The 23573-nt window shown below is 48.3% G+C and overlaps 1 protein-coding gene across 4 annotated transcripts in view; it reads right to left on the bottom strand.

Moving 5' to 3' along the window:
- ACBD6 (acyl-CoA binding domain containing 6) overlaps positions 1 to 21749 on the bottom strand; it is a gene marked incomplete at its 5' end in the record, with an annotated part of 74565 nt that extends 52816 nt beyond the window's left edge. For all 4 annotated transcript variants that reach the window (XR_014695376.1, XR_014695377.1, XM_084527246.1 and 1 more), the window contains 3 exons: positions 16156 to 16252; positions 16594 to 16658; positions 21564 to 21749. Coding sequence is in view for 2 of the 4 variants with exons in the window: in XM_084527246.1 (XP_084383372.1) it covers positions 16156 to 16252; positions 16594 to 16658; positions 21564 to 21749 (348 nt within the window). The remainder of the gene's footprint in view (positions 1 to 16155; positions 16253 to 16593; positions 16659 to 21563) is intronic.
- Positions 21750 to 23573: the final 1824 nt, after the last annotated feature.

The following is a 23573-nucleotide window of genomic DNA, read 5'->3' as shown; positions in this document are numbered from 1 at the left end:
ACTCAGCGATAAAGGCTTTCCCAAAAACGCTCACACAAAAACTTCCCTAGCTCTCAATCCGTGCACAGGTTGCTTTGTCCAAGTCGCTTTTATCTCCTCTCTTTCAGCCAGGAGCGGGGAACTCAATATCCCATTTGTGAATGCTGAACCCAGTTTCTTCCATCACGGCCCTCGATATGGAGAACAAGTTTATGAAAAATGCCCAGCAAACGGCTCGGCTCGCCTCTCAGGATTCAGCACGTGCCTCCCCTCTGCAAAGCCATTAAAAACAGCCCCGTGGTCCAACATCCATCATCGCCCCGGACTTCCCCAGGGGAATCTGGCCAGGCCAGGAGCCACACTTCTTCCCCGGAGCACCGGTAAGGCAGCCTCGATGCAGATAGGAACTGGGTGCCTTCCAGCCACCCTTGACGCCTTGCCTATGCCGTGAGCTCAGCCAGTACCTGTGCCACAGCATCCCAACGCGACGTGGCAAGCCAGGCTGGTAATATAAGAGGTGGGACAGGAGCAGCTGCTCGCTCCGAGCCACCCCGGTGGTGTTATTTGCTGCTCATACCGGCCGAAGTGTCCCTGTTGCAGATCCCTTTCTTAATCTCCTGGCATTTCTACGCTGAACGAGGGCTCTTCAGGCTGCAAAGATAAAGCAGACGTCACACGCAGACGGATGGCAGGCAGTGAGTTACCGTGCGAGCCACAATGAAATTAAAAACTGACGCTGCAAATTCCCTCTCCTCCGTTAAAAAAGGCCCCAATAATTAACTATGTAGCTCTCAATTAAGCCAGCTCCATTTCTTTCACCGCTGGCAGCGCAGGCCGAAGCACTGCAGCTACACGTGTAACTAATGAGAGCTAAGAAATAACACGATCCCAGGCTCCCAGAATTTGCAATCCGAATCCGAGACAGATGCCAGCTGTATTATCTGCAGTCAGGACCACGTAGGAGATGCTGGAGAAAAGGCAAAATTACAACGTGCCCCATGGGTGTGAAGGAACTGCTCTCAAGGTGCTGGTAAAGGAACTGGGGATATAGGGGAACTTGAAGCAGCAAGGCTAGAAGTCCTGGAGGATTGCACTCAGATGCTGAAGAACAAGCAGTGTCACAGAAGAGATCCAGGAAGAGGCAGTAAAGGGGTGAAGAAATGCCTTAAGAGGCACTGGAATTTCCCACGTTTTCCCCTAATTATTGCTGATTGATTCTTTGCTGCTTGCGTACCCTTACGGCTGACAGCGAAGTCACTTTTACTCTTGACAGTTAACTTCAGCAGGTGGATCTGGTTGACCGAAGCCAGCATAAATCATGGGCAAAGGTGTGCTTCTGCATGCAGCAAATGCACTCATGAGAGGCATTTTCAAGCCCCCTGACTGGCAATGCCTTCGCGGGGCAGCACGGGGAGCTCTGCCGCAGGAGAAAAGCCACACTTGTGCTGAAAGGGACAGCAGAGCATCCTCATCCCTGCCTCCAGGCACTGTGTTTGTCAATAAAAGACCGGCTCGATTCAAGCTCCGCTCGCCTCCTGACTGCCTGTCATGGACAATGCTGCTCCAGGCAGCCTCAAAGCCTGACAACCACTTTCAGAACAAAATGGAAATACGGGGACTAATATTTGCTAACATCATTAATTCATTTTTTGCCCCACTCCCCCTTCTTCCTTTATCCACGATGTCAAGATGTATACCTTTAAATTGTTGTCAGCCATAAACCAGACATCGTGTCCCAGTTCAGAGGTTAACATATAATGACAGACACATTAAAAAACCCTGTCCAATGTCTCACTGACAATTTCAGCTCCATCTTTTCTTCAGGAAGACAGTAGCTCAAACTCACTTATAAGCTTTAACAACATTAAAGTCTAATTGTGATTGAAAAAGAAAGGAGAAAGAAGATAGTTTTATCCTACTAAGCATTATGGAAACGAAAAGCAATTACAGAGGCAAACATTTTCTTTGCAGGGGTTTTGTGTTCACCTTCGGTTTTGGTCTTAAAAGTCTCCCGTGATTACAGCATGATCCATTTTTCCTCCTGCCTTTTTGGGCAGCAGGAGGAAAAGCATAAGAGAGAGGTAATTTCCTGTCAAGTGGGTGGTTTGGCAGGTTAACCTCTCGCTGGATCCCTGAAGGTAGGGCAGGGATTTATTGCTTCTTGTCTCAGAGCCCAGGATTTGTTTGGATGTACACAAAGCAGGCTGCCACAGATCTCACAACGTGCCACTTCCAAGGGCCCTTCTGGTGACTCACTGCCCTCCTGTGCCAGCACTCGCTGCAGGGACGCGAGGGAGTTTACTGGGGGATTACTGGGGCTGCACTGGGCCCCGTCCCACACAGCTGTTTTATGGGTGATTGAAGAAAAGGTACACAAGTCCTACAAAGACACAGCAGAGCAGCAAGAAGAGCACAAGGTTTTTTGTTGTTGTTTGTCTTTGTAAGCTGTAATATAACAGAAAAGCTAGATCGTAGGCAAGAGTTAAATACAGGACATCCTAACTTTATTCAGAATAAAATTAGACCTCTGACAAGTTTTGTGCAGAGGAGCAGCACTACCTGGCACATGGGAAGGAGAGAAGAAACACCCCCAGTAAAGTCATTACAATAAAAACTTTCCTGAAGTGTTCCTGCAGTGGTGAATACGCAGCCCAGAGGCTTCCATCGACGCTTGCTCTGCACCAATCTTCCTACATCCCTTCCTACGTGCAGCTAAGGGTCCTGAGCCTGGAGGAGCTGTGAGCTCTGGGTGTCCATGGAGGTTTGCTTGGTGGCAGCAAGAGAAAACTCATCCTGAGTCCAACCTGCCCCAAGTACACCCAGGAGATGATCAGTTGTTCCAGTCTCAGCTGCCACAACGGGACAGGCATCGTCCTCTAACCCCTTCAGGCTCGCACGAAGTCAGCAGCAAACCCTTGAAGCGTGCTGATTGAATTGTAATTAAGCTGGCATTGTCTCGGGCGACAAATTTGACAGAAGACGCCTCAGAGCTAACTCAGGGGTAGGCCTCAAGGAGTGCTGTGCTGGTTACCACGTCCCCTAAATGCACCGGATTAACATTTCTGCACACCATTTCAGGGGCGAGGATAATTAGGGAGGCAACAAGAAAATGTAAACTCTCCTAAAGTTTCAGCCACCCCCTCCTCCTCCTCTCCCCCTGTGTCATGGCCCGGCTGTCCCCCTGGGAAGGGAACTTGGGCAGACACTAATTGTATTTGACAGCAGCAATTACACGCAAGGCTGGAGATTAGAAGCTCGTTAATTGTGTGTGCCATAATTGCTGCCGTCTTTCCCTTTACTAGCCGAGGCCAGTGCCAGGAGAGAGAGATGAGGAGGAGGCTGAGCTGCACCCCAAACGCAGGTGGTCCGGGGATGGGAGGAGATGTCCCCTCTCCCCCAAGCGTGTGGCAGCTCCTGACCCCATAACAATGCGGGACGGGGCAGCTAATGAGGCATGAAATGAGGACAAGCGATGTGCTCCTCCGAAGGTATTTTCCACCTGTATCTTCTCGGCCTGGCTGAACTTCACACTACTTGGTAAATATTAACCCTTCAGGGGCGAGGCTGCCAAAGGAAAACGAAAATGACTGTCTGCAAGATTAGGCACTAAATTAAATGCTTCAGTAGCATTCATAAAAATCCTCCCTTCCCTGCTAAAAAGTATGAGCTCAGCATTCCTCACCACTCTACGGAGCGGTGGCGGCCAGCTAGATGCAAACAAGATAAAAATACACTGCTAGGCTCTTCTGTAAAGCTGCCTCTCGTGAACCAGCCCTACTAATGCCCGTCAGAAACTGCGGGTTTTCATATTCCTCTCCCAACAACCCTCCTTGGCTCCGAGCGGCAGCTCGGCCGGCGAATGCACATGACTCAGCTCCTGGAGCATCTTCAAGAGACCACTGAGGAGCTGCACAATTTGAGCACGCTGTCCTAGGAAAAAAAAAACAAAAAACACAGCAGTACGTTCCCCGGGATAATGGGTTTTGGTTGTTTTTTGTTTTTTAAATATTGCAGGGACAGTTTAGTTAAGATTCCATTAACGGCTACATTAAAAAAAAAATAAAGTTTTCTGGTTCTTTTAAATCCCATCGCGGAATTTCCTCCTATAAACACAATCCAAGACGGAGGAAATATTTTCCTGATTATATTCGGAAGATAAAAACAAATACACTATAATTAATGTCGTTGTGTTGCATAGTTTAACAGACCCGCAATCTTAGGCAAAGCCTCGAAGATTACTCATTTAATGAGTTAATTAAAAACTGTACCATCAACACAGTTGGAAATTAGTAGTAAAGACAGTCAGGGGAGGGGAAATAAACGTAAAATGCTTAGCATTAACTCTGAGCAAGTTTTACTGTTGCTAGCAGCTCTGATTTCATGACTCACTGTCTACATTTTAACATTTGCATGACATGAAATAATATGCTCAGCCAAGAAACCTCATGCAGCGGTTCACAACATTTTTTTGGTGCGTGGAGCTTTTTTTTTTTAATGGAAAAGGAGGTCCACAGGTGAGAACAGCAGGAGTGATGGCAGACTTGCCTTTCCTCAGCTCCTTTTTGTGGCTGCTGCAGTGGCTTGCAGACTCCCCAGGTCCACAGCCCAGTGGGTGAAGCACGGGGCCAGCTGCAGCCCGCCAACGGGAGGCAGAAACCAGGAGCACAGCGCCCTGCATCCTCAGCCCTGGAAGCAATCGATCACTTCTGTCACGCTGACCATATAAAAAAATAATCCCCAAGTGCCCGGGCACGGCAGCCCAAGGCATACACACAAACAGCCTTTACTGTAATTGCCATTTCTCTGGTCAATTTAATCCAAGGCATTCATCTGTACAGATTAACAGAGACGTTTGTTTGGGCAAGAAGTATATCCCGAGCCAAACTGGAAAGGCTGAAAGGCTGCGTGGGATGCAGCTCATGCTCCGAAGCCACCCTAAATTTGAGCAACACGGCAGTGCCAGGACATCAGCCCCCATGCCCAGCCTGCCTGTCGTGGGATTCATCCCCTGCTTGCCAGGGACCGCAGCCCCAGGACCACCCGACCACCGCCACGGAAATCTTTCCTCCAACAGATCCGGGTCATAAAGGCAGAGGCTGGATTTACGAGCTCTGCAGACAAAGAAGTGACAGAACGGAGAGATATTTGGCAGTCCCTGTCCCCGCTGAGCCGGGCAGGGGAAGGATCAGAGGGTGGCAGCAGGAGGCTGCTGAAGGTACCAGGATAAGGCTCAGCCTCAGCAGGATCTGGATGCAGCAGCGCTGCTCAGCCTTCAGAGATGTGTACGGACACTGAGCCCAAGACTGCCCGCCTTGGAGCTGGATAACTCAGCTCAAAATACTTACGGGGTGCTTTACAGACGTGTAAGGAGTGCCAGCTTTCCTATTTAAGCCCAAGCATCTAAGTCCCAGATAATACACGGTCTTTTAAAGGACAATTTTTTCCATTGTTAAGAAACAAACAGCATTTACCAACGTTAACCCATGTGTTAGCTAACATCTAAACAGAAACTTCATCTCCAGTAATTACACCCAATGCCTCCCTGATACTTCATGTAAAGAGCAAACTAAACATAACCACTGAGCCTCTTTCTAACCCAGAAAGCTGCACTTTCACAAAAGCAACAGCTTAATTATTCTGTAGGTTGGGTTATACACCAAGCAACGACAGCTATTTTCTCCTAACTAAAATCATCTGGTTTTTTATTACTATTATTAACACGTTCTCTCTTTTAAACCTAGCCACTCGAAGCAGGAGGGTACAGGGACCCTCCCCTGTCTGAACACCACCAGGTAAATGTCTACAGCTCTGCACCCAAAAATCAAGGCGTTTTGTGCTCCACAGTGAAATAAACCTACAGCTTCCATCCAAGTCCCTGATTTTTTAACAGCCTCTGACGCAGCGAGTTTAAAGTTCCGCAACAGCTTCAATTAGTTTGAAAAATAGGATTTTTTAATTAGAGGTTGCACCCTTCCCCATTTAAAACAGTCGAACTGCGAGCAGAGCCTGGCGGCTTGCTGGCCAAAACCGGAGCAGCACTTTGATGAGAGCTGCCACGAGCTCCTGAGGAAGCCACGGCGCGACCCAAACCCATCTCCCAAACGCCCGCCTCGTGGCGCAAGCAGAGGAGGCTGGCCCTGCTCCTCCCAACCTCCGTCACCACCTTGCCTCCCTACCCAAGGCAACAGGGTTTGGTGGCTCTAAGCCAGGCTCTTCTCATTTCTGGGCACCCCAGGAAGACTTTGGGGTGTGTGGATGTCTGTTCCCTTCTGCTCAGGAAGCCTGCAGGAATTCTGAGCAGAGAAAGCACCTCTTACCCCCTAGTCCTCCCCACCTCCCATGCCAATGCTTGCAGGTTTCTGTCTGGTTTTCCTCCCCTCCCAAGCACCCCGTTACACTCAGGCTCCTGTTTTGCCTGTCCTGCTTTTTCTTCCTTCCTGCTACCCCCTGTGGCAGCACCGTGCTGGCTCTGTGCCACTCATGCACTAACAGCAAGGCTGCAGCCCTCCCAGATCCCCAAATCCTACCACTACCCATGGCTGCTGAAAGCTTCGTTTACCAGCTCGCTTAAATGAAGTCCAGAGTCTCCAAATGAAGGCCAGCAGAGTCCTTGCCTGAGGTTTGACTGCAGGTGGAGTTGCTTCTCAAGCCACACCGACGCTGCTCATTCCTGCTCTCAGGTTCACAGCCGCTCCATAAGAACAAGCTTTCCAGCACTTGCACTATCCCCGTTTTTGTTGGTGGGGAGAAGCAGCACTGCCATTTGTCTGCAATGAATGAAAACAACTGCACGTGGCAATCAAAGCCCTTCCTTGCCAGAAATCATCACCTCTCCAGGCAGAAATGGCAGAGGGCAATACCTGGTTGTCCGTGCCACTTCAGCTTGCAGTCTGACATCTTCAATTCACTCTCGCCTTCTCAATTTAAGCCAAGATCTTGGGCTCACCTGGAAGTATGAGCAGCCATCCACCTCCTATCAACTCAGCTGAAGCAGCAGCAGCCTTCAGCAGAGGACTGGCAGCAACATAAAGCCAATCCGGTGGTCCTTCTCAGGTACTGAGATGCTCTCTCAGCCAGGAAGCACCCATTCAAGTGGGAGTTTTAAGACCCCAGAGCTCAGCTGTGTCCCACAGAAGAAATTCTGCCTGCAGTCCCACAGCTGTGGGATCACAGAAGAACCCCGCGCTGCTCCCTGTGCACTGCAGCCATACAGCAACATGGGTTACTTCTGGGCATCTATTAAGGAGGAAAGAAAAAAGCAACCAGGTCCCTGCTGTGCAGAGTTCCACAATCAATTACCTTGCCTCGTTCTGCTACATCCTGTCATCACTGGATGCCAGTAGTTTGAATTTATTTACTTTCCTTTTTTTTTTTTTTCTTTCCCCCTCTCCAGTTGCCTGTGGTGTATCTGGCTAGGATGCAATGTTTTAATCCACCAGCAAGCCAGGAACCACGAGGTCAGGACGCCACACACATCACTATGCTGCAGCAGCACTCGGCAGCAGCAAGCAGAGCCACATCCCTAATTATTATTTTTCCTCAGTAAGTTTCAAAATAGCACAAGATTTCTTTTTATATAAATTAAAGCGAGGTGATAGAAATTAATTCACTGACATATTCAAAAGGAAAACTATTTCCTCTTTGCTTAAGCGTTTAACCAAAGCCTCTGCAGTGGCAGCTAAAAATGATAAGCCCTCTAATTTCTTGCTTGTAGTCCCAGAAGACAACTACTACTACATTCCTGAGCTCCTGAGCAAGAGGCTATATGATGTTGCACACACTATGCTAACAGCACAGCACATTGCCACTGCTAATGTGAGCTGGAAAAATATGGATATTATATGCAGAAGTTAGCAGAGCTAGTAAGATTGTGTATCTGACAAGCAGCATGTTTTCAACAACACCAGGTGGCTTAACTAGTAGCAGAGCGAAAAGGTATAAATCGTTGTCCTTGGTAATTCTTTACTTTAAAGGAGTTTGGAATATAGCAGCCCAGACAGCCTCTGTACAGGACTCCAGTGCAGCTTTCTATACACGACTTTGCATTGCTGCTTTGCTTTCTAAACTTCAATCTTTCTAAAATAGAGGCTCGCGGCTTGGCACTGCTGTATTTCAATCAACTGCTTGACCAAGGACTGCAACGTCATAAATAAAAGGTGCTAGGACCATAAATTTCCACGGAGATGTAAAATCAAAGAGAACAATCCAACAGGCTCCCAGGGGGTGGGAGACCGACACATGTTCCAGCTGCTTCTATTTCCACCAGGAGACACTTGCTCTTTTCAACTTCTTCACTTACGCACAGCCTGTCAGAAGCAGGAGTCCAAAAACCTGAAAATCTCACTCTGGATCTGGCGTTTTGTTTTGTGCTACAGCGAAATACAGATGCAGAGGAGAGAGACCTCACCTACCAAGCATGTCCCCAGGCAGAGCCCAGACCCTGGTGCTGGCAGCCCCACAAGCTGTGTGAGCGACTCGCCAGAACCAAGCACCTGGGGTACATCCAATGGCTCCATCCTCATCCTCACGTGGGTTCTTGGCGAACAGCTGCCAGCATCCACCTCTGCTGCTGTTGTTCTGAGCAGAAATTGCACGGGCTGCCTATCAATCCCCTCCCTCACCTCAACGAACACAGCCCGATGGCTGGCAGTGCTGTCTGCACGGCCCCGAGCGAGGACTCTGACTGCCCGTCAGCCTGCGCTGCTTTTAACAGCAGTAAATGTAAAGAGGAAGCTGAGTTTCCAGCTGCTGCTCAGAGCACAGCAGTCATAACAAAGCAGGTAAACAACACGCTGCCTCCTACTTGGTATGCCGGAGTTGGGCTTTCTTGCATGAATACAGCTGCTAAAGGCACTTACATCTGCAAAGAGACAGCAAGGTAGCAAATGACCCATGGACACTTCGGTTTACGAGAAGGACCTCTGTCAAATACTTCAAAACTAAAATAATGAAGCATTGGCATGAGAAGATAAATAAGCAGTAAGGGGTACAGCATTATCCACCTTAATTTCAAAAGAACTGGGAAATTTATTTGGTGTTCGCAGTGTGATATTGTACTGCATTGTGCACAAGGAACAAGAAAACAGTGAAAAAAGAAACTGCGCCAAAAGCAAAGCGTTTAAGGCTTAACTTGTACAGCCAAAGAACCGCTATTTCCCCAAGTCTGATGAAATAAAATGGGTTGCTCTGCCTGCTGGCTTGCGTGTTAGAGTAAGGGGCACATGAATGGCACGGCACAGGCTGCACCACCCACTGCCTCCCTGTGCCTGGAGGCTGCCCCTGCCCCTTGCACAGCTGCAGAAGGCAGCAGGGCAGAGGAACCATCCTGGGTGTCAAGATCTAACCCTCTCGGGACATACAGCAAACACACATACCTGAGCTGGGCTGAAAAAAAAAGAAAAACAAGCAACTCTGCAGTTTGTAAGGCTGCCCAAACCCACAGGGCACCGCAGTCCCTTACACACCCCAGTCTGGGCTGGATCACAGGGATTTGTTTGTTTTTGTTTTAACAATTTCCTAGTGCTTTCTTCTTTGTTAAAGACAATTAAAAATACATATAGGCTTGCTGTTGTGCCCTTGATTTACTTATTTGCTTTTTACAAGGAGAAAGTCTGATTAGTTTATGAATTATCTCAGTGATTTGCATCTTGCAGAGTGGCCATCCATTGAGGTGGGAGCTTTCAAAACAGCTAGCAAGCAGCGCTGCCTGTTTTCAGCATTTTGTTACCATTTTTATCGTTCAGAACAATTACTGACATTTGGGTGAAACAAAACCAAACAGAGTCAAACAAAAGACTCACCGGGCACGAACTGGCACACAAAGACCTGCACAAACCCAGAAAGAAATGGGGACGGAGAGGAGCAAGGACGCCGGCAGCACTGCTGTGCAGCACGCAGGAGGCTCCTCTCCCCGGCGTGCTGCATTAGCAAGGCGCAGGGAGGCAAGCTTTAAGGAGCACGGCCATAATTCCACATAGCCCCACGCCACCTGATGCAATTACATTAGTTTTATACTACAAAAGAAATAAATTGAGACATTAACCCAAACTAAGCACACAGCAGGTGACTGAACACACTGCTGCTTGCGACAGGCAAGAGACCCAAACAGGTCTTCTCCTTCCTGCTCTCCCCATCCCCCTTGTAATCCTGCCTACGCCACCCTGCTCCTCTTTCCCAACCCCAAAGAGTGGCTGCTTGGACAGATTATCGAGGGTGACATCTGTTTGACTGATAGACAAAACAGGAAAACACGATGGGCGGGCTCGTTTTGTTTACAGACCAGTTTTTCCAATGCATTTCTGAATTTCCAGAAGAAATTGTCAGCCTGCAGGAAATCTGCATATTTCGATCTGAAACTACATAATATGATTTACCATTTGCTAATGTAGTTCTCAGAAATTGACCAAATATAAAACCTATGGACTGTAAAAGAGCAAAGCTTCGTGCTCTGGACAGACATGAAGAAGGCAAATTTGAGCACTGAGCCCAGGTTTATATTTAAAAAAAAAAAAAATCAGGTCTGGATTTCAAAATGCCTGTTAACATACTTGGATACAGTTTGCATTTGAGACACTGCACAAAACCTAAACTGCCTTGGAAGTGCTACTTAAATACAAGAGGGTCATCAATTTAAATCAATTGTTAAAACACTTTGGTAACACCTGGTGCAACCTCCTATGATGTACACACGCAGCTCTGCTGCAAGCCTAGAAGTTGTTTCACCTTCCACTGTATCCTGGAGTTACAAATCCCCCTTTGCCATGTTTTAGTTTCCCTCAACTTGCCTGTTGCATTTAAAATGTGGCAGGGAAAGGTTATTTCTACAGCAATGGAAAAGGAGGAGGGAACAGGGCAACTGGCCGCCCACCCGAGCAAATATTGCCCCCTGCAGTACTCCCTGCAAAAACACCCACTGGCCACTGAGCAAATCCATCTGCGTTTCACCTGCAGGCTTTCCAGCTTTCGGGACTGCTCTGAGCCTGCAAGCAACGGTGCTTTTGCTTTTTTCTTCGCTCTGCAGTTTGTTTTCTTTTTTATGAGACGGGCTGCCTAATCCCAGGGGTCCTCTCCTGGCTGCTCTGACTGCCACGACTCGGTACTCCCACACGCCAGCAGCAACAGAGGTATTTTACTCCTGCTGACTACTTGGTCCAGAGTACAGAGAAATCAATCTTCCTCTTCCCAAACAAAGCACGGGACAATAGGTGAAAAACAGCTTTCCTCCCCGTAAACATCAGCACTGGAATTTCAAACCTCTGAGAGCTTCGAAAACATTCAGCAAACATTTATTTTCTTAGAGCTCAGGCTCTATTTCTGCTCTCCTTAGAGATGCATCTCTGCTGTTGGGGCTCCTAAGATGCAACTTCCCTTGTTACACAGTGGAAATCTTTGTGCACTATGGATGAGGTTGAATTACAGTTAGTTAACTAAGTTAAAATGCCCATTTTTTTCCTGATACACATATAGAAAATCACGAACACCTCCTGTGAACTTCAGCTGTCAAAGCAAACAGACAGAAGGCCTCTGCAACGGTTCAGGGAAGGGTGCCCCGCTGAAGTTAGTCGCATGACAGGTTGTTGAGATTGAACTGGTAAATGTGCAATATAAGAAATAGCAGAAGAAAATATTTAGAATCGAGAGATGCCAAAACTGCAATCAGCAAATGGAAGGCTAAAACTGATGAGCAGCTCTGGATGCTTTCTTTATTATTTCTTTTTATTGTCCAAGCCGTGCCATAGAACCATCTTGTTACAAGAAACGATCAATAACAGCTCCCAACTGCCTCGCCGCACGTGCTGTGCACACCTCCAGCCCGTCCCTTGCAAAAGGGACTCGCTTGGGGTGCTGAGTGCTATCCTGCTCCTGCCTCGGCGTGGTCCATGCCTGTGGACAGACCCAACTCCCGTGCTGATGTGAGGTCTGAAACATCCAGAGGTGTAAATCCACTGGGGATTTCCATGACACCAAATACATGCCGGGGAGATTAGAGTGTGGAAAAGCAAATATCGCTGCTAAGAACGCCTCAAAAATGTTGAGTGCCATCAATGCCCAAGCATACAGCTGAGACAGCGACGTACAGGAGAACAGTTATTGCATGGAGATGCAAAGCACTCAGTTTGAGATCTCCCCAGATCACCCAAACCACTGCTGACGCCCAGACAGTAGGTACTGCAGAGCCCCAGCGTGATGCAGAGAGGGATGGGGGTAGGCAATAACGGGCAGGTGGCTGGCCGGGAGAGCACCTGGACCCTCACACACATCAGCAAAAGCCACAGAAAGCAACGTGGCATTTGCTGCCAGCGAGGCAGGAATACGACAGGTGAAAGTATGAGAAGTGAAGCAGCCAGGACACATACACCTCTCTGAAGCAGTCAGATGTGTTGACAGCATAAAACATTTCTGTTTAAGAATAGAGAACACAAAAGAATTGCTTCATAAATTATTCTGTGTTCTGGAGAAAGAGTGAATAGACTTTAAGGACAGGTGATGTCTCTGAAATATGCAAATGGAGCTGAGCTGGTCCAAGCAATTACCTTTTCACTGCCTGGAACTCCAGACTAAAAGGAATGACTCAGAAGAAAGAACAAGAAACAAAAGATGTGCTAAAAGGTAGAAGATGACGAAGGTAGATGGCACCAAGAGGAGAATCAAGGCAGGAGTTGAATCCTGACCTCCTAACAGCTGCTCTTGGGAAAAGGAGCAAAACCACCTACAACACAAAAATTCAGAAGACCACGCCAACAGGGAGATCCAACTGCAAAAACATCCAGAAAGGCAATTGTGATCAGGGGTTATAGACTTCTGGGTTCAAGATAAATACAGCAGCTTTGTGAACGTAAAGATAACTTATCTCAATATACTTTATTATATCTGCTGTTTTTAACATCTCCTTCCTTGCTAGGTTTTAGACAAAAGTTCTTACAGAAGAGATGAGGCATGACTACCAGACGGCCTGCTGGTGGCAAGGATGAAGAAAAAGCTAAAACACGGGAAATGGCCATGGAGATGACCCAACAGCTGCACCACTATTGTCAAAAGCAGCATTCTAGCTTCACCCAGCAGGAAATAGCTGTGGGCACTGCCTCTCCACATTCAATTGTCTCCTGTAACTGCAGGTGCTCCAGCCTCCAGGTAGGAACAGGAAGAAGGTGGTCGGATTTTGGCTGTTAGTGGTGTTCTCGGTGCTTCTGAACCCGAATTCAGGATGCTCCTGCTGCATCAGTACACGTTCACTTTGGTTTTGTCCCCATTGAAAACAAAGAAAAATTACTACATCAGAGCAGTCTGATGCTGAAAACGTACTAAAGTTCAATGCACTAAGAAACTGCAAGGTCAACGTGAAGGAATGAATCAAGGAATAATCAAGAAAAGTGAAAGAAGTGGATATGTTGAGACAGCACGAAAACCACGGCATTTATTTCCATTTTATTTATTAGGAACGGACAACCCAAAGGCCACAGAGCAGTAACAAATCTGTTGGGGAAGCTATCTGTCTGTCTATCTATGTGGTGCTCCCAAGTTTTACATTTTGCACAGTTAGTACTAAAGGATCAAGACAAGGATCAATGCCCTTTGCGAATACATGAAACCGGAGAGGAGGAGGATTGAAGATAACACAAGAAAGACTTTAAGGGACAAAGTGAGCAGTTGAAGAGAAAATATGCAGGTAATATTGGGACAGCTTCCAACAGCAAAATTCATGAAGCTACACAATGAGAAATGTGACAGCTTCGTACTCTAATTGCTGCCTGCCATCTGTAATGATCCAAAAGCTGAACTTTTCCAATTTGTACCAAGCTTTATATCGCATTTACCAAACACTAGGAGTATTTCATTCATAATCTATAGAACACAAGAGCAATTCAGAAATTCAGCAGGTGAACATGGAAAGGAGACAGTGACAGTGATGAAGAACCTCGTAATGTTCCTACAGATCTCTTCTATAAATCCAATTTGAAATTTGAAGACTCAAATAGCTATTATTCCATCACTGCCCCCCGATGCACGTACCTCCGTCATTTTAAAGAACAGAGCTCCCTCTCGTGGCTCCACAAGGTGGATGTGGTAGGAAAAAAATTGCAGCATGAGATAGATCAAAGAACAAGAAGAATCCTGGCAGGATTTTGGTTGTAGACGAGTGGAATTAAAATGAAAATATTGTAGGAAGGACAGATGGAATCTTTTAAAGAATCCAAAGCCATGTGTGCTCTAATGCTAACTCTTAAATTGCATCCTCTGCTCTTTTAACTTCCTGTTAGGCCTTTCTGTAGTTGAGCAGATTCCTTCAGTGTAAAGCTCTCACAGCTCTTTTAACAGATTTCTAGCTAGAAATAGGCAAGGAATAGGGGAAAAGGGATAAGGACAAGAAGCACGGTACCTGTGCAGTGGTGAAGGAACAGTAAACCAGACAATGCCATGTACTGAGACCACACAGAGAACATCATTGGTTTCAAAAGGTCAAGAAATACACGGTTACATGAGTGAGAGAAACTTACCTGTTGAAAAGCTGCAACAAAAAGCATTCAAAGAAAGAAAATCACACGTCTTTAAACCACTCAGATGCCCTCAGCCCTGCTATTGACACAGAAGCTTCTGCTCAAGCTCTAGTGTTGCTCTTTAAAGCTGCAAACCCACACTTTTTGCATCAACCATCCATAAACAAGGGAGGACGGCACAACACATGAAAGAGCAAACATGCTGGTGCAATAGCATCACCCCACACAGTCCAGTTTCTGCTGAGTCCTGGGGACAGGGGTATGCAAAACAAAAAACATGCTCACACATTCATTCCTCACCTTAGGGGAAGAGAGAAGGAGCAGCACTGCAAACCATTCCTCGTGGTTTCTTAAAAAAAGATCTGAAAACTACTAGATTATTCCACTTTCCTAGCTGACAGCTTTGTAACCTGAAGGTGATGCCTATGAAAAAGGTATTTCTCTGAAGCAATGAAGTGAGAAGAGTACCCCAAGCTGAACTTGTCATCATGCACGAGAAATCATGCATGATGACAAAACAAACACAAGCTCTACACACAAAAGGTTCAAGAATTATTCTTTTTTTTTGGTCAATGTTTAATGAATATTCAGGATGTTTCACTTTATGCTGCTGGGTAGCCTCCTCATAATTTTTAAAAATTTAGGTAGAATCCTGAATATTCCTGTATGACCATTTCAGATCGGACAAGAACTCACACAGCATGTGGCTGACTTTTGCTAACCACACTGTACAGCGCATAAAACTTTTTCCCAAAGATATTAAAAAGGGTTCTCTCTAAACAACACCTGCTGCAAAAACAGGATCAAACCCACAGAACATGAGCTAGTAAAGAAGACAATTACTCTTTAGACTGAAGAGCAGTACCAGAAGACAACTGAGAATCAAATTCTTGATTCATAGGCTGGTGCTCAAACTAGAATTTGCTTCCAAAGTGCAGGACAAAAAAAGAATCAATTTCCTACTGTGCGAAGAAATTACTATGCGTTCAGCATTTTGCTGTTAGTAAAATATCTCCATTCTAACTCCAGTTAAAAGCAGTATTTTTCCAAAATCCAATCCTCTTAAAAATTATATAAAAATCAGTCTATAAACAGAGAGAGATCCTTAAATATTCAATCAAGTAATAAACCTGGCAGATGAAAGGCAGATTAATTAAGATGACAGTACAATCTCCCTATAACAAACACATACAGGGCTTAAAAATACGCTTGTTATGTTGGAGCACCTAACCATAATCAGATTTGGTAATTTGCTCTATCGAAACAAAAAGGAAACATTTTCAGAATTGATCATTCAGTTCACATCACTTTTATGGAGATTACTTTGTATTGATCAACATTTAAAGAGTAGTTGAAAAGACAAAGATGAGAAAAGGATAAAAAGTATCCTTACATGCTAAATACAGCATGAACCCATAAAAGCAAAATAAATTAGATCACTACAGCCAAATCAACCCTGCGCATGTGCTTACTGTAATGAAGATAATTACGAATGAAAAAGATGGTTCTTCAAGTTTCAGTCTTAACAAAAGGGGAGTTTTAAAACGGATTTAGAGTTTGACCTGCTCAGAATGAAGTTTCCTATGCAGCAACTGAAGTCTGTGTGAAGCTGAACCGTTGCTGGCTTTGAAAAGACACGGATGTGGGTTTGTTTTCCAAACAGTGTTTTCACATTTCCTACCTGTGGGTTCCAACTGGGATCCAGTTTTTTCACTGTAGCCACATACTCCTCCATAGCTTGATGAGGACTGGTGTCTCCCAGGGCTTTCCAGGCTTCCCTAGGACAGAGAGCAAGATATCAGTGAGCCACTCGGAGACAGCACAATGTCTTTTTACTGTGTCAGCGGTAGAACACGGCAATCAGAGTCACATATATGATTTTAGGGGCTGTAAAGCTATCTTCCATTCATGTGGAAGCAGCCAACATTTCAGTGAAGCCATGACTGCTGCCAGTGCAGCACTCCAATACAAAAGTGTCTTTTAAACAAAAGCCATCCCATGGCAGACACTCTAAATTTTACCTCCTCTAAGTCAGGGCTGTAATCTGTTGACAGAGGAGACAAGATGCAACACAAACTAGAGCCTGAAATATGCAGGGTTTACAAGCGTTTCCTCTTACCATTTCTGTTTCCCCTCAAAATCGAAGAAGCCTGGCTTTGGAGTGTTACAGGCTCCGAATTTCACCTAAAGAAAAGAAATTTCCTTCTGTTAGAACAAACCAAAGGGAAGGGAACTTGCTTAAGAAAATACCAGGTTCGGATGGCTCCGGGTCCTTTTATTCTTGTGCCAGATGAAAAGTTTTTGAGGGAAAGTACTGACACCCAACTCAGCTGTGTTTTACCCTTGTTTTAGCACTCTCAATTACTACACAGTTACCTCTGCATCGCTGTGCTTGCTTTGTGTGATGCAAGGGAAGCAATTTTGTTAGGCAGCTCATTTCTTTTGCATGCATTACCCAACAGGGATCACCAGCAAGTGATTTCTCACTTAATGTTATGTTTATTACTCAGCCAAATGCCTCATTCTCCACCAGTATCAAGAAAAAAATCTGTTGATTAGGGTTTCTAGAGAGATGATTATTCATTAAGGATGAAATTCACCTGCTTCCGCACCAAGTTTGAGTAAACAGACTTTGCTTAATTATTTTCAAGGTCCTCGGGAAGGCAAGGGGACAAAGTCAGGGGGAAGGAACGCCAAGCAGCTTCTGAATCAGCTCCGAGGCATCTGGCTGCACAGGAAGCACTCCGCGAGCGGAACAAGTCGAGGCCTGAGCAGAACCGCCCGAGACGAAGCGGGCTGGCACGAGGAGGCACGAGTGAAAAGGGGGAAAGGGAGAAGTAACAGGAATAGCACCACACCAAATTTAGGGGATGGGTGCAGAATCAGGCGTGCACTTCTCTGGCTCCACTCTAGCTCAGAAACGCCAGAACTGACGAGGTTCCCAAGCGGATCCCGACGTAAAAGCGTGAAATGGACTTAGCACCAGGGGGCCTCAGCTGGGTTTTCATATAAAGGCGTGCTGATGTGACACACAAAGCTGCTTTTTTCATTTCAGTGGGGTCTAGCAGCCCTATCTCCGTTACGAGCTCGCCCACAGAAGGGAACAGAGAGGACGGACAAAGGCTTCCCCTGCCCGCAGCTCCAACAGCACAAGCACGCTGCTGAGAGGCTTCTGGTGATAAGATCGTCTCAGGAAGAGCAGTGAGAAGACTGAGACACGGTAACGTTTTCCTGAAAGTCAGCTCAGGAGAATTTAGACGTGAACATGCCTCTGTGCCTGCTGGTGAACGCAGTGAGGACTCACCAGACCCGGCTGCCATCAGCGCCCCTTCCTCTTACAGAATAAAGCCCTCGGCACACAGCTGTCTCAGCAAAACGGATCCAACTGAAACGAAAATATCACCGTGGAAGGGAACGGACTTACACAAAGCGTGGATTCGTCTTAGTTTTTTTACATTCAGCTTAAGGAAAGTGGTGCATGTCCTGCAGGGACAACAAAAGGCCAAGAAACCCTTGGTCTACCATGCAGGCACGGCCTGGAGGTGGGCAAAGGCTGCTGGCCAAACACGTTGTTAGCCGAGCAACGCCAAATTGCATCCCCCCGTTATTTTCTATTTGTAAATGAAATATGCTCCAGTGTTCAGGCAGGTGAAGCGCTTAAATCAACCAACAATTCTTCACCTTAGCAGGGTGGGGATTTTCTGCTGAGGATGGGAATCATTAATCAGGCCTTAGAGCGAGCGTGCCCACGCCGAGAGATATTTATTAGTTACACCATGTTTTCATTTCGAGTGCTAGAGGAGATGAGGGACTAACTGAAATTAATGCTCTGCACATCTGACCATCTCCTGGCGAGCAGTCCGTTCACATCAGGGCATCTCAGCCGGCCTTTAAAACAACCCATCGCGGGTTTCGTGGAGAACTGGGGGAGAGGACGAGCAACAGTTAAGCCCCGTAAATCAGTCACGGCTCATTTGTGTTGTAAATGTCTCCTCCTGTGCTCAGATATGGACTGGACCACTTGTTCCATAAAACAAAAGAAACACGGAAATAAAATGCGAATTCATTATCTGGGTGGAAAATGCCTGCCTGGCAATTCTTCAATACAAAACTGGCCAAGCCAGATCAAAGAAATACCATCTTTTTTAATATTAATTGTTCGCTGCCGTCATCAAAACAAGACAGCAGTTCCTTTTCTCCAGATTTGGCATTCAGAGGCCGTTCCAGCACTGAAAAGACTGTTAGTAACATCAATAGTAATACAAATCAAGGAACGGTAGTTAAATTTCATCCATCAAGAGTGGGGGGAAAAAAAAACCACGCGTGTGCCCTGTTTCCTATTTTGAGATATATTAAAAAGGCTTGCAGTGCTTTTGCTGGAGAGAAGAAGAAAAAAAATTCTTGGCTTCCTTCTTTCTGCTGCAGGACTCCATAACGCAGCAGAAGCCAAACAGGAACCTAATGGTAGGGGAGACTGGAGCCCAGTAGCTGAGAAAGGGGATTTTTAGCTAAATAGACTCCTGAACCATGCAAAAAGCTGACCCAGGCAGCTCTGAATGGGCTGTGTCTGCGTTTGTGGCCAAAAGGGAAATTTAGAAGCCCTGGCTGATGCCTTCACCTGACGGCTGGAGGTCACAACGTTCAGAAAAGCTCCTGGACAGACTGAGAGACGTGGCAGTGCTGCGTACCACCAGATAAAATCTCAGCTGTTGGGCCGTCCCGTGAAAAACCCCGAGATTCTCCTTGCTCATCACACCACAACTGTTTTATTTTTTTCTTCCCGGTGGTGGGGAACAAACTGCTGTGTGCTAAGTTTTCAAGTAACACGTTTATGCAGCGGGGAGTCCCAGCTGCTCCAAAATCCTTACATTTACCCTCCCCAGGGGCAGCACAAGCCCCTGCCAGCAGCACTGGGTTTGCAGCCCGGAGCATCCCGCTGGCAAGCAGCTTTCCCAGCCTCGGGTCACTCCCAGGGAGGTTCTGGACCCGCTCCCTGCTCTGAACAACAAGTGCTGTACTGGTCTCCATCACCACAGCTCCCGAGCCCCCCTCTTTGGCATTCCCACAAGCTCTACCACCTTCACCTTACCGCTGCAGGCTCAAGGCAGGCAGGACGAGAGATCTGCCCAAAAGCAGGGGGAGAAACAAAACGGGTCCCAGGCGAGAGCCCTGCCAAGCAGTCTGTTCTTCCCCTGAGTCGTAAAGCCAGCAACATCTTCTAAAAAGCTCACTGGAGGTGACAACTAAGCAATTCCCTTATTTTCAAGTCTCTGACACATAAACAAAATCAGAGAGAAAAGTAATAAAACCCTGAAATGGCCTCCAATAAAAGGTAATAAAATCCCAGGAAAACGGTTATATACCCAAACAGTTGGAAATAAATAATATACAGTATTTTAACAGAGAGCTCAGCTGTTACTGCCACCCCTTTTATGACGGCGCTGCGTCCTAAATCAAAGCCCTGAGCGACATAAAACACCGCACGGAGGAAAGACAAGGGTGCCAAATCAAGGGCAGCGGACAGATCTGAGTCAGCACCTTTTGTGTGCGAGCAATACCACTGCCCACCGGCGTAATATATTAGCAGCCCATTACGCATGCTGCTACGGCTGCTGTAATTAAATAGAGAAAACTCGCATTAAGCGCCATCACGTTGATTTAAAGCCCCAAACGCTGCAAAAGTCCAAGTTAGCAGAGCCTAATCCTGCAGCAGCTGTGCGAGCTGGCACCGGAGGCACAGAAACCAGGGAGCTGACACAGCCCCGAAGCAAGGAGCAGGCGGGTTCTTCCCGTGCATCCTCTTGGCCGGGGACAAGAGGGACAGAGGTGGAGGGGATGGAAGCGCCCCTCGGCTGGAGGGGACTGGACATCGGTGCTGACAGTGCTAATTGCTGCTGTTTCTGCCTGGTATCAAACCTTGTGAAAGAGTTTCCCATTTTAATCATTTTTAACTGAAACATTAAATACTCTATTGCTCTTACAGAGACAACCCTAATAAATATTTTAGAGTCTGCTGACACTCACAGAGAAGTACATCAGCGACACTTCCCCTTTTCCAACTGGGACACTTACAAAGCATTTGCACCAAAGCCCTTCCTTTTCACCTCATTCTCGTCATGGTCTTAGTTCTTACAAGTTTTCCTGGCACTTTTTTTCCCCTCCTTTTTCTTACGAGGAGGATGAAACCTGGAGACCTGTTTAAAAAAAACAGGCACCAGAAAAACCTCAAGACAGAGCCTCACGCGGCCAGTCTGTTCTTAACAGACCGCGTACAACTCATGGCCCAGAGACCACAGCCTGGGAGCCACCAGCTTGGTGGATAATTAAATATTACACCAAAAAAAATAGAAATGCTTTTAAGTGGCAGTAGCCAGACGAGGGTATTCAGTGTGGGAGACAAATCATGGGGAAGATGTACGCGCCTAACTTCAACTATTAACCCAAACGGGTGGGATTCGGTTCTGGGCAATCTTTTGCCATACAGGTGAGTCAGGTTCAAGCTTTTACCCTTTAATCTTCCACGTGCAACACAAGTTTTAACTCTTCTGTTTCTCCGGGTGAGCCAATTACAGCTCTCTCCACCTTAACTGGTGCTTTTGTTTGACATCAGTTCTCCCAGAGGAGCAGGAAAGTCGCCTTGCACTTTCCAACACGGCACATCCCTGAGTTGCTGATACTCAGGGGCTGAACGGGAGAGGTGTCAGTGAATGGGAAAAGGTCCCTCACAGAGGGGCTGAGGTTGTGAGGGACCCGTGAAGAGCAGCCCCCGCCGAGCAGGACCACCGAGAGCACGCCACAATCATGAATGGTCAAGGTTGAGTGGGACGCCTGAAGAGCATCTCCCAGCCTAGAACATTCCACAACCCTACAACCTAATGCCCTGGCGACCCCCTGAACCACCAACCCGCCTCAATGGGGCTCCACAAACAGCCCCATCCTTCACGGGGCCGCATCCAAACCCCACGGATTCAGCACGGGGAGCCCGGCAGGCGGGCGCCCAGCACAGAGCGGGGACCGAGCCCGTCCCTGCTGCCTCCCAGCCCCACCGAGGGGCTCTCCGTGAGGGAGAGGAGCCGGCCGGGGCCTCACCTGCTTGTAGCGGGCGTAGAGGTAGAGCAGCTGCTCCTTGCTGGCGGCGCCCAGCAGCCCGGGCAGCCGCTCGGCCGCCTGCTCGAACAGGGCGGGCAGGTGGCGGCCGCCGGCCGGCTCCGAGCCCCCCGAGTCCCCCGAGCTCCCCTCAGCGCCGCTGCCGGCCGCCCCCGAGGGCGACGCCATGGCGGCCGCTCCGCCCGCACAGCACCGCCCCGACCGGCCCCGGTACGGCGGCACCGCGGCCCGGGGAGAAAAACGAGCCGAGAAGGGACGTTCCGGGACCGCTCGGCACCCGCCGCGCTCAGCGCCTCAGGCAAAGGGGTCGGCAGCCCGCCCGGAGCTGAGGCTGAGCTCGGCAGCCGCATCCTGAGCTTGGTGCAGGAGCCCGGGCTGCGTGTTGTGGGTTAAGGCTGGAAAAGCCCTTCACAGTCATCTCCAACCACCCCCTGCCACCCATGTCACCCACCAAACCGTGTCCCCCAGCACCACGTCCAACCTCTCCTCAAACACCCCCAGGGACAGTGACTCCACCACCTCCTTGGGCAACCCATCCCAGTGCCTGACTGCTCTTCTGAGGAGAAATTTGTCTAATTTCCAACCTGAACCTTCCCTGGCACAACTTGAGGCCATTCCCTCTAATCCTATCACAGTTACCTGTGAGAAGAGGCCGACCCCCAGCTCCCCACCCCTTCCTTTCAGGCAGTTGCAGAGAGCAATGAGGTCTGCCCTGAGCCTCCTCTTCCCCAGCCCAAACACCCCCAGTTCCCTCAGCCGCCCCTCACAGGACTTGTGCTCCAGGCCCTTCACCAGCTTCGTAGCCCTTCTCTGGACACGCTCCAGAGCCTCGATGTGCTTCTCGTAGTGAGGGGCCCAAAGCTGAACACAGCACTCGAGGTACGGCCTCACCAGAGCTGAGTACAGGGGGACGACCACCTCCCTGGCCCTGCTGGCTGCACTATTCCTGACATAAGACAGGACACTGGTGGCCTTCCTGGCCACCTGGGCACACTGCTGGCTTATGTTCAGGCGAGCATCAACCAACGCCCTCAGATGCTTTTGGTCTGCACAGCTTTTGAGTCACTCCGGCCAAAGCCAGAGCATTGCATGGGGTTGCTGTGGCCAAAGCGCAGGACCCCAACCTCATCCCCTCGGCCTCTGCCATTGATCCAACTTTTCCAGGTCCCTATGCAGAGCCTTCAAATGTAAAGTGTTGTGAAGTAGGAGTGGAGTTAGTCTGGAATTAGTCCCCCAGCGACATGACTTACAGGGTCCTGGGCACTCACCAGCCTCTGCCACCTCCCAGGGCCATGGGCACCTGCAGGAAACCTCAGTGGGACACGGGCACCCTGCCAGGATGTGGTCTCTCCTGCTGGGGCCTCAGAGGCACCTCACAGCTCTTCTCTCCCAGCCCAGCTCCCTCATTCCTCTGCAGGTGTGTTCTCTAACACCCACACGCAGCAGCCCTCACTTGCCCCACTGCCTCCTGTGTGTCTGTGCCCCAAGCCCCTTGGTACCAAAGGACACAAGTTGCTGTAAGGATGATCTTTATTCAGCTGGGAGAAGTGGTCTGCTACCAGCAGGGATTTCCAAGAGTCCCCCAGCCAGCTCACTGCACACGCATGCTCCTGCTGTCCTCTGTGGAGCCACGTCCCATGGGATGCCAGCAGCCCCAGCGGCGCCTCTGGGAGGGTGCAAAAGGGGACCCTCCTTGGAGGCCCTCATGAGATGAATGTCGATTCCCCGCTGGTGTTGTGCTGGCTGGGCACGGGCAGCCCACCAGGGGACAGCCAGTAATGTCGGTGGCGCCCATGCAGGGCGGTGATCAGGGCGATGTTGGCATCCAGCTGCCAGGGGAGGTGCCTTCAGCACCAGAGCCTTTGGAGGGCTGAGGGGTGTCCTGCCTCACTGGCTCGCTGTCAGTCTGAAGAGAACTGACTGTCAGATGGGTGAAAAGGCTGTGCCAGAATTATTAGCCAGGCATTTGCTTCCACCTGCGTCTTTTCCCAG

The sequence above is a fragment of the Aythya ferina genome (genome assembly GCF_964211825.1).
Source record: "Aythya ferina genome assembly, chromosome: 8".
In the NCBI taxonomy this organism is placed as follows: Eukaryota; Metazoa; Chordata; class Aves; order Anseriformes; family Anatidae; genus Aythya; species Aythya ferina.
The sequence above is the reverse complement of the archived record's forward strand: the minus strand, read 5'-3'. Positions and strand labels throughout refer to the sequence as shown.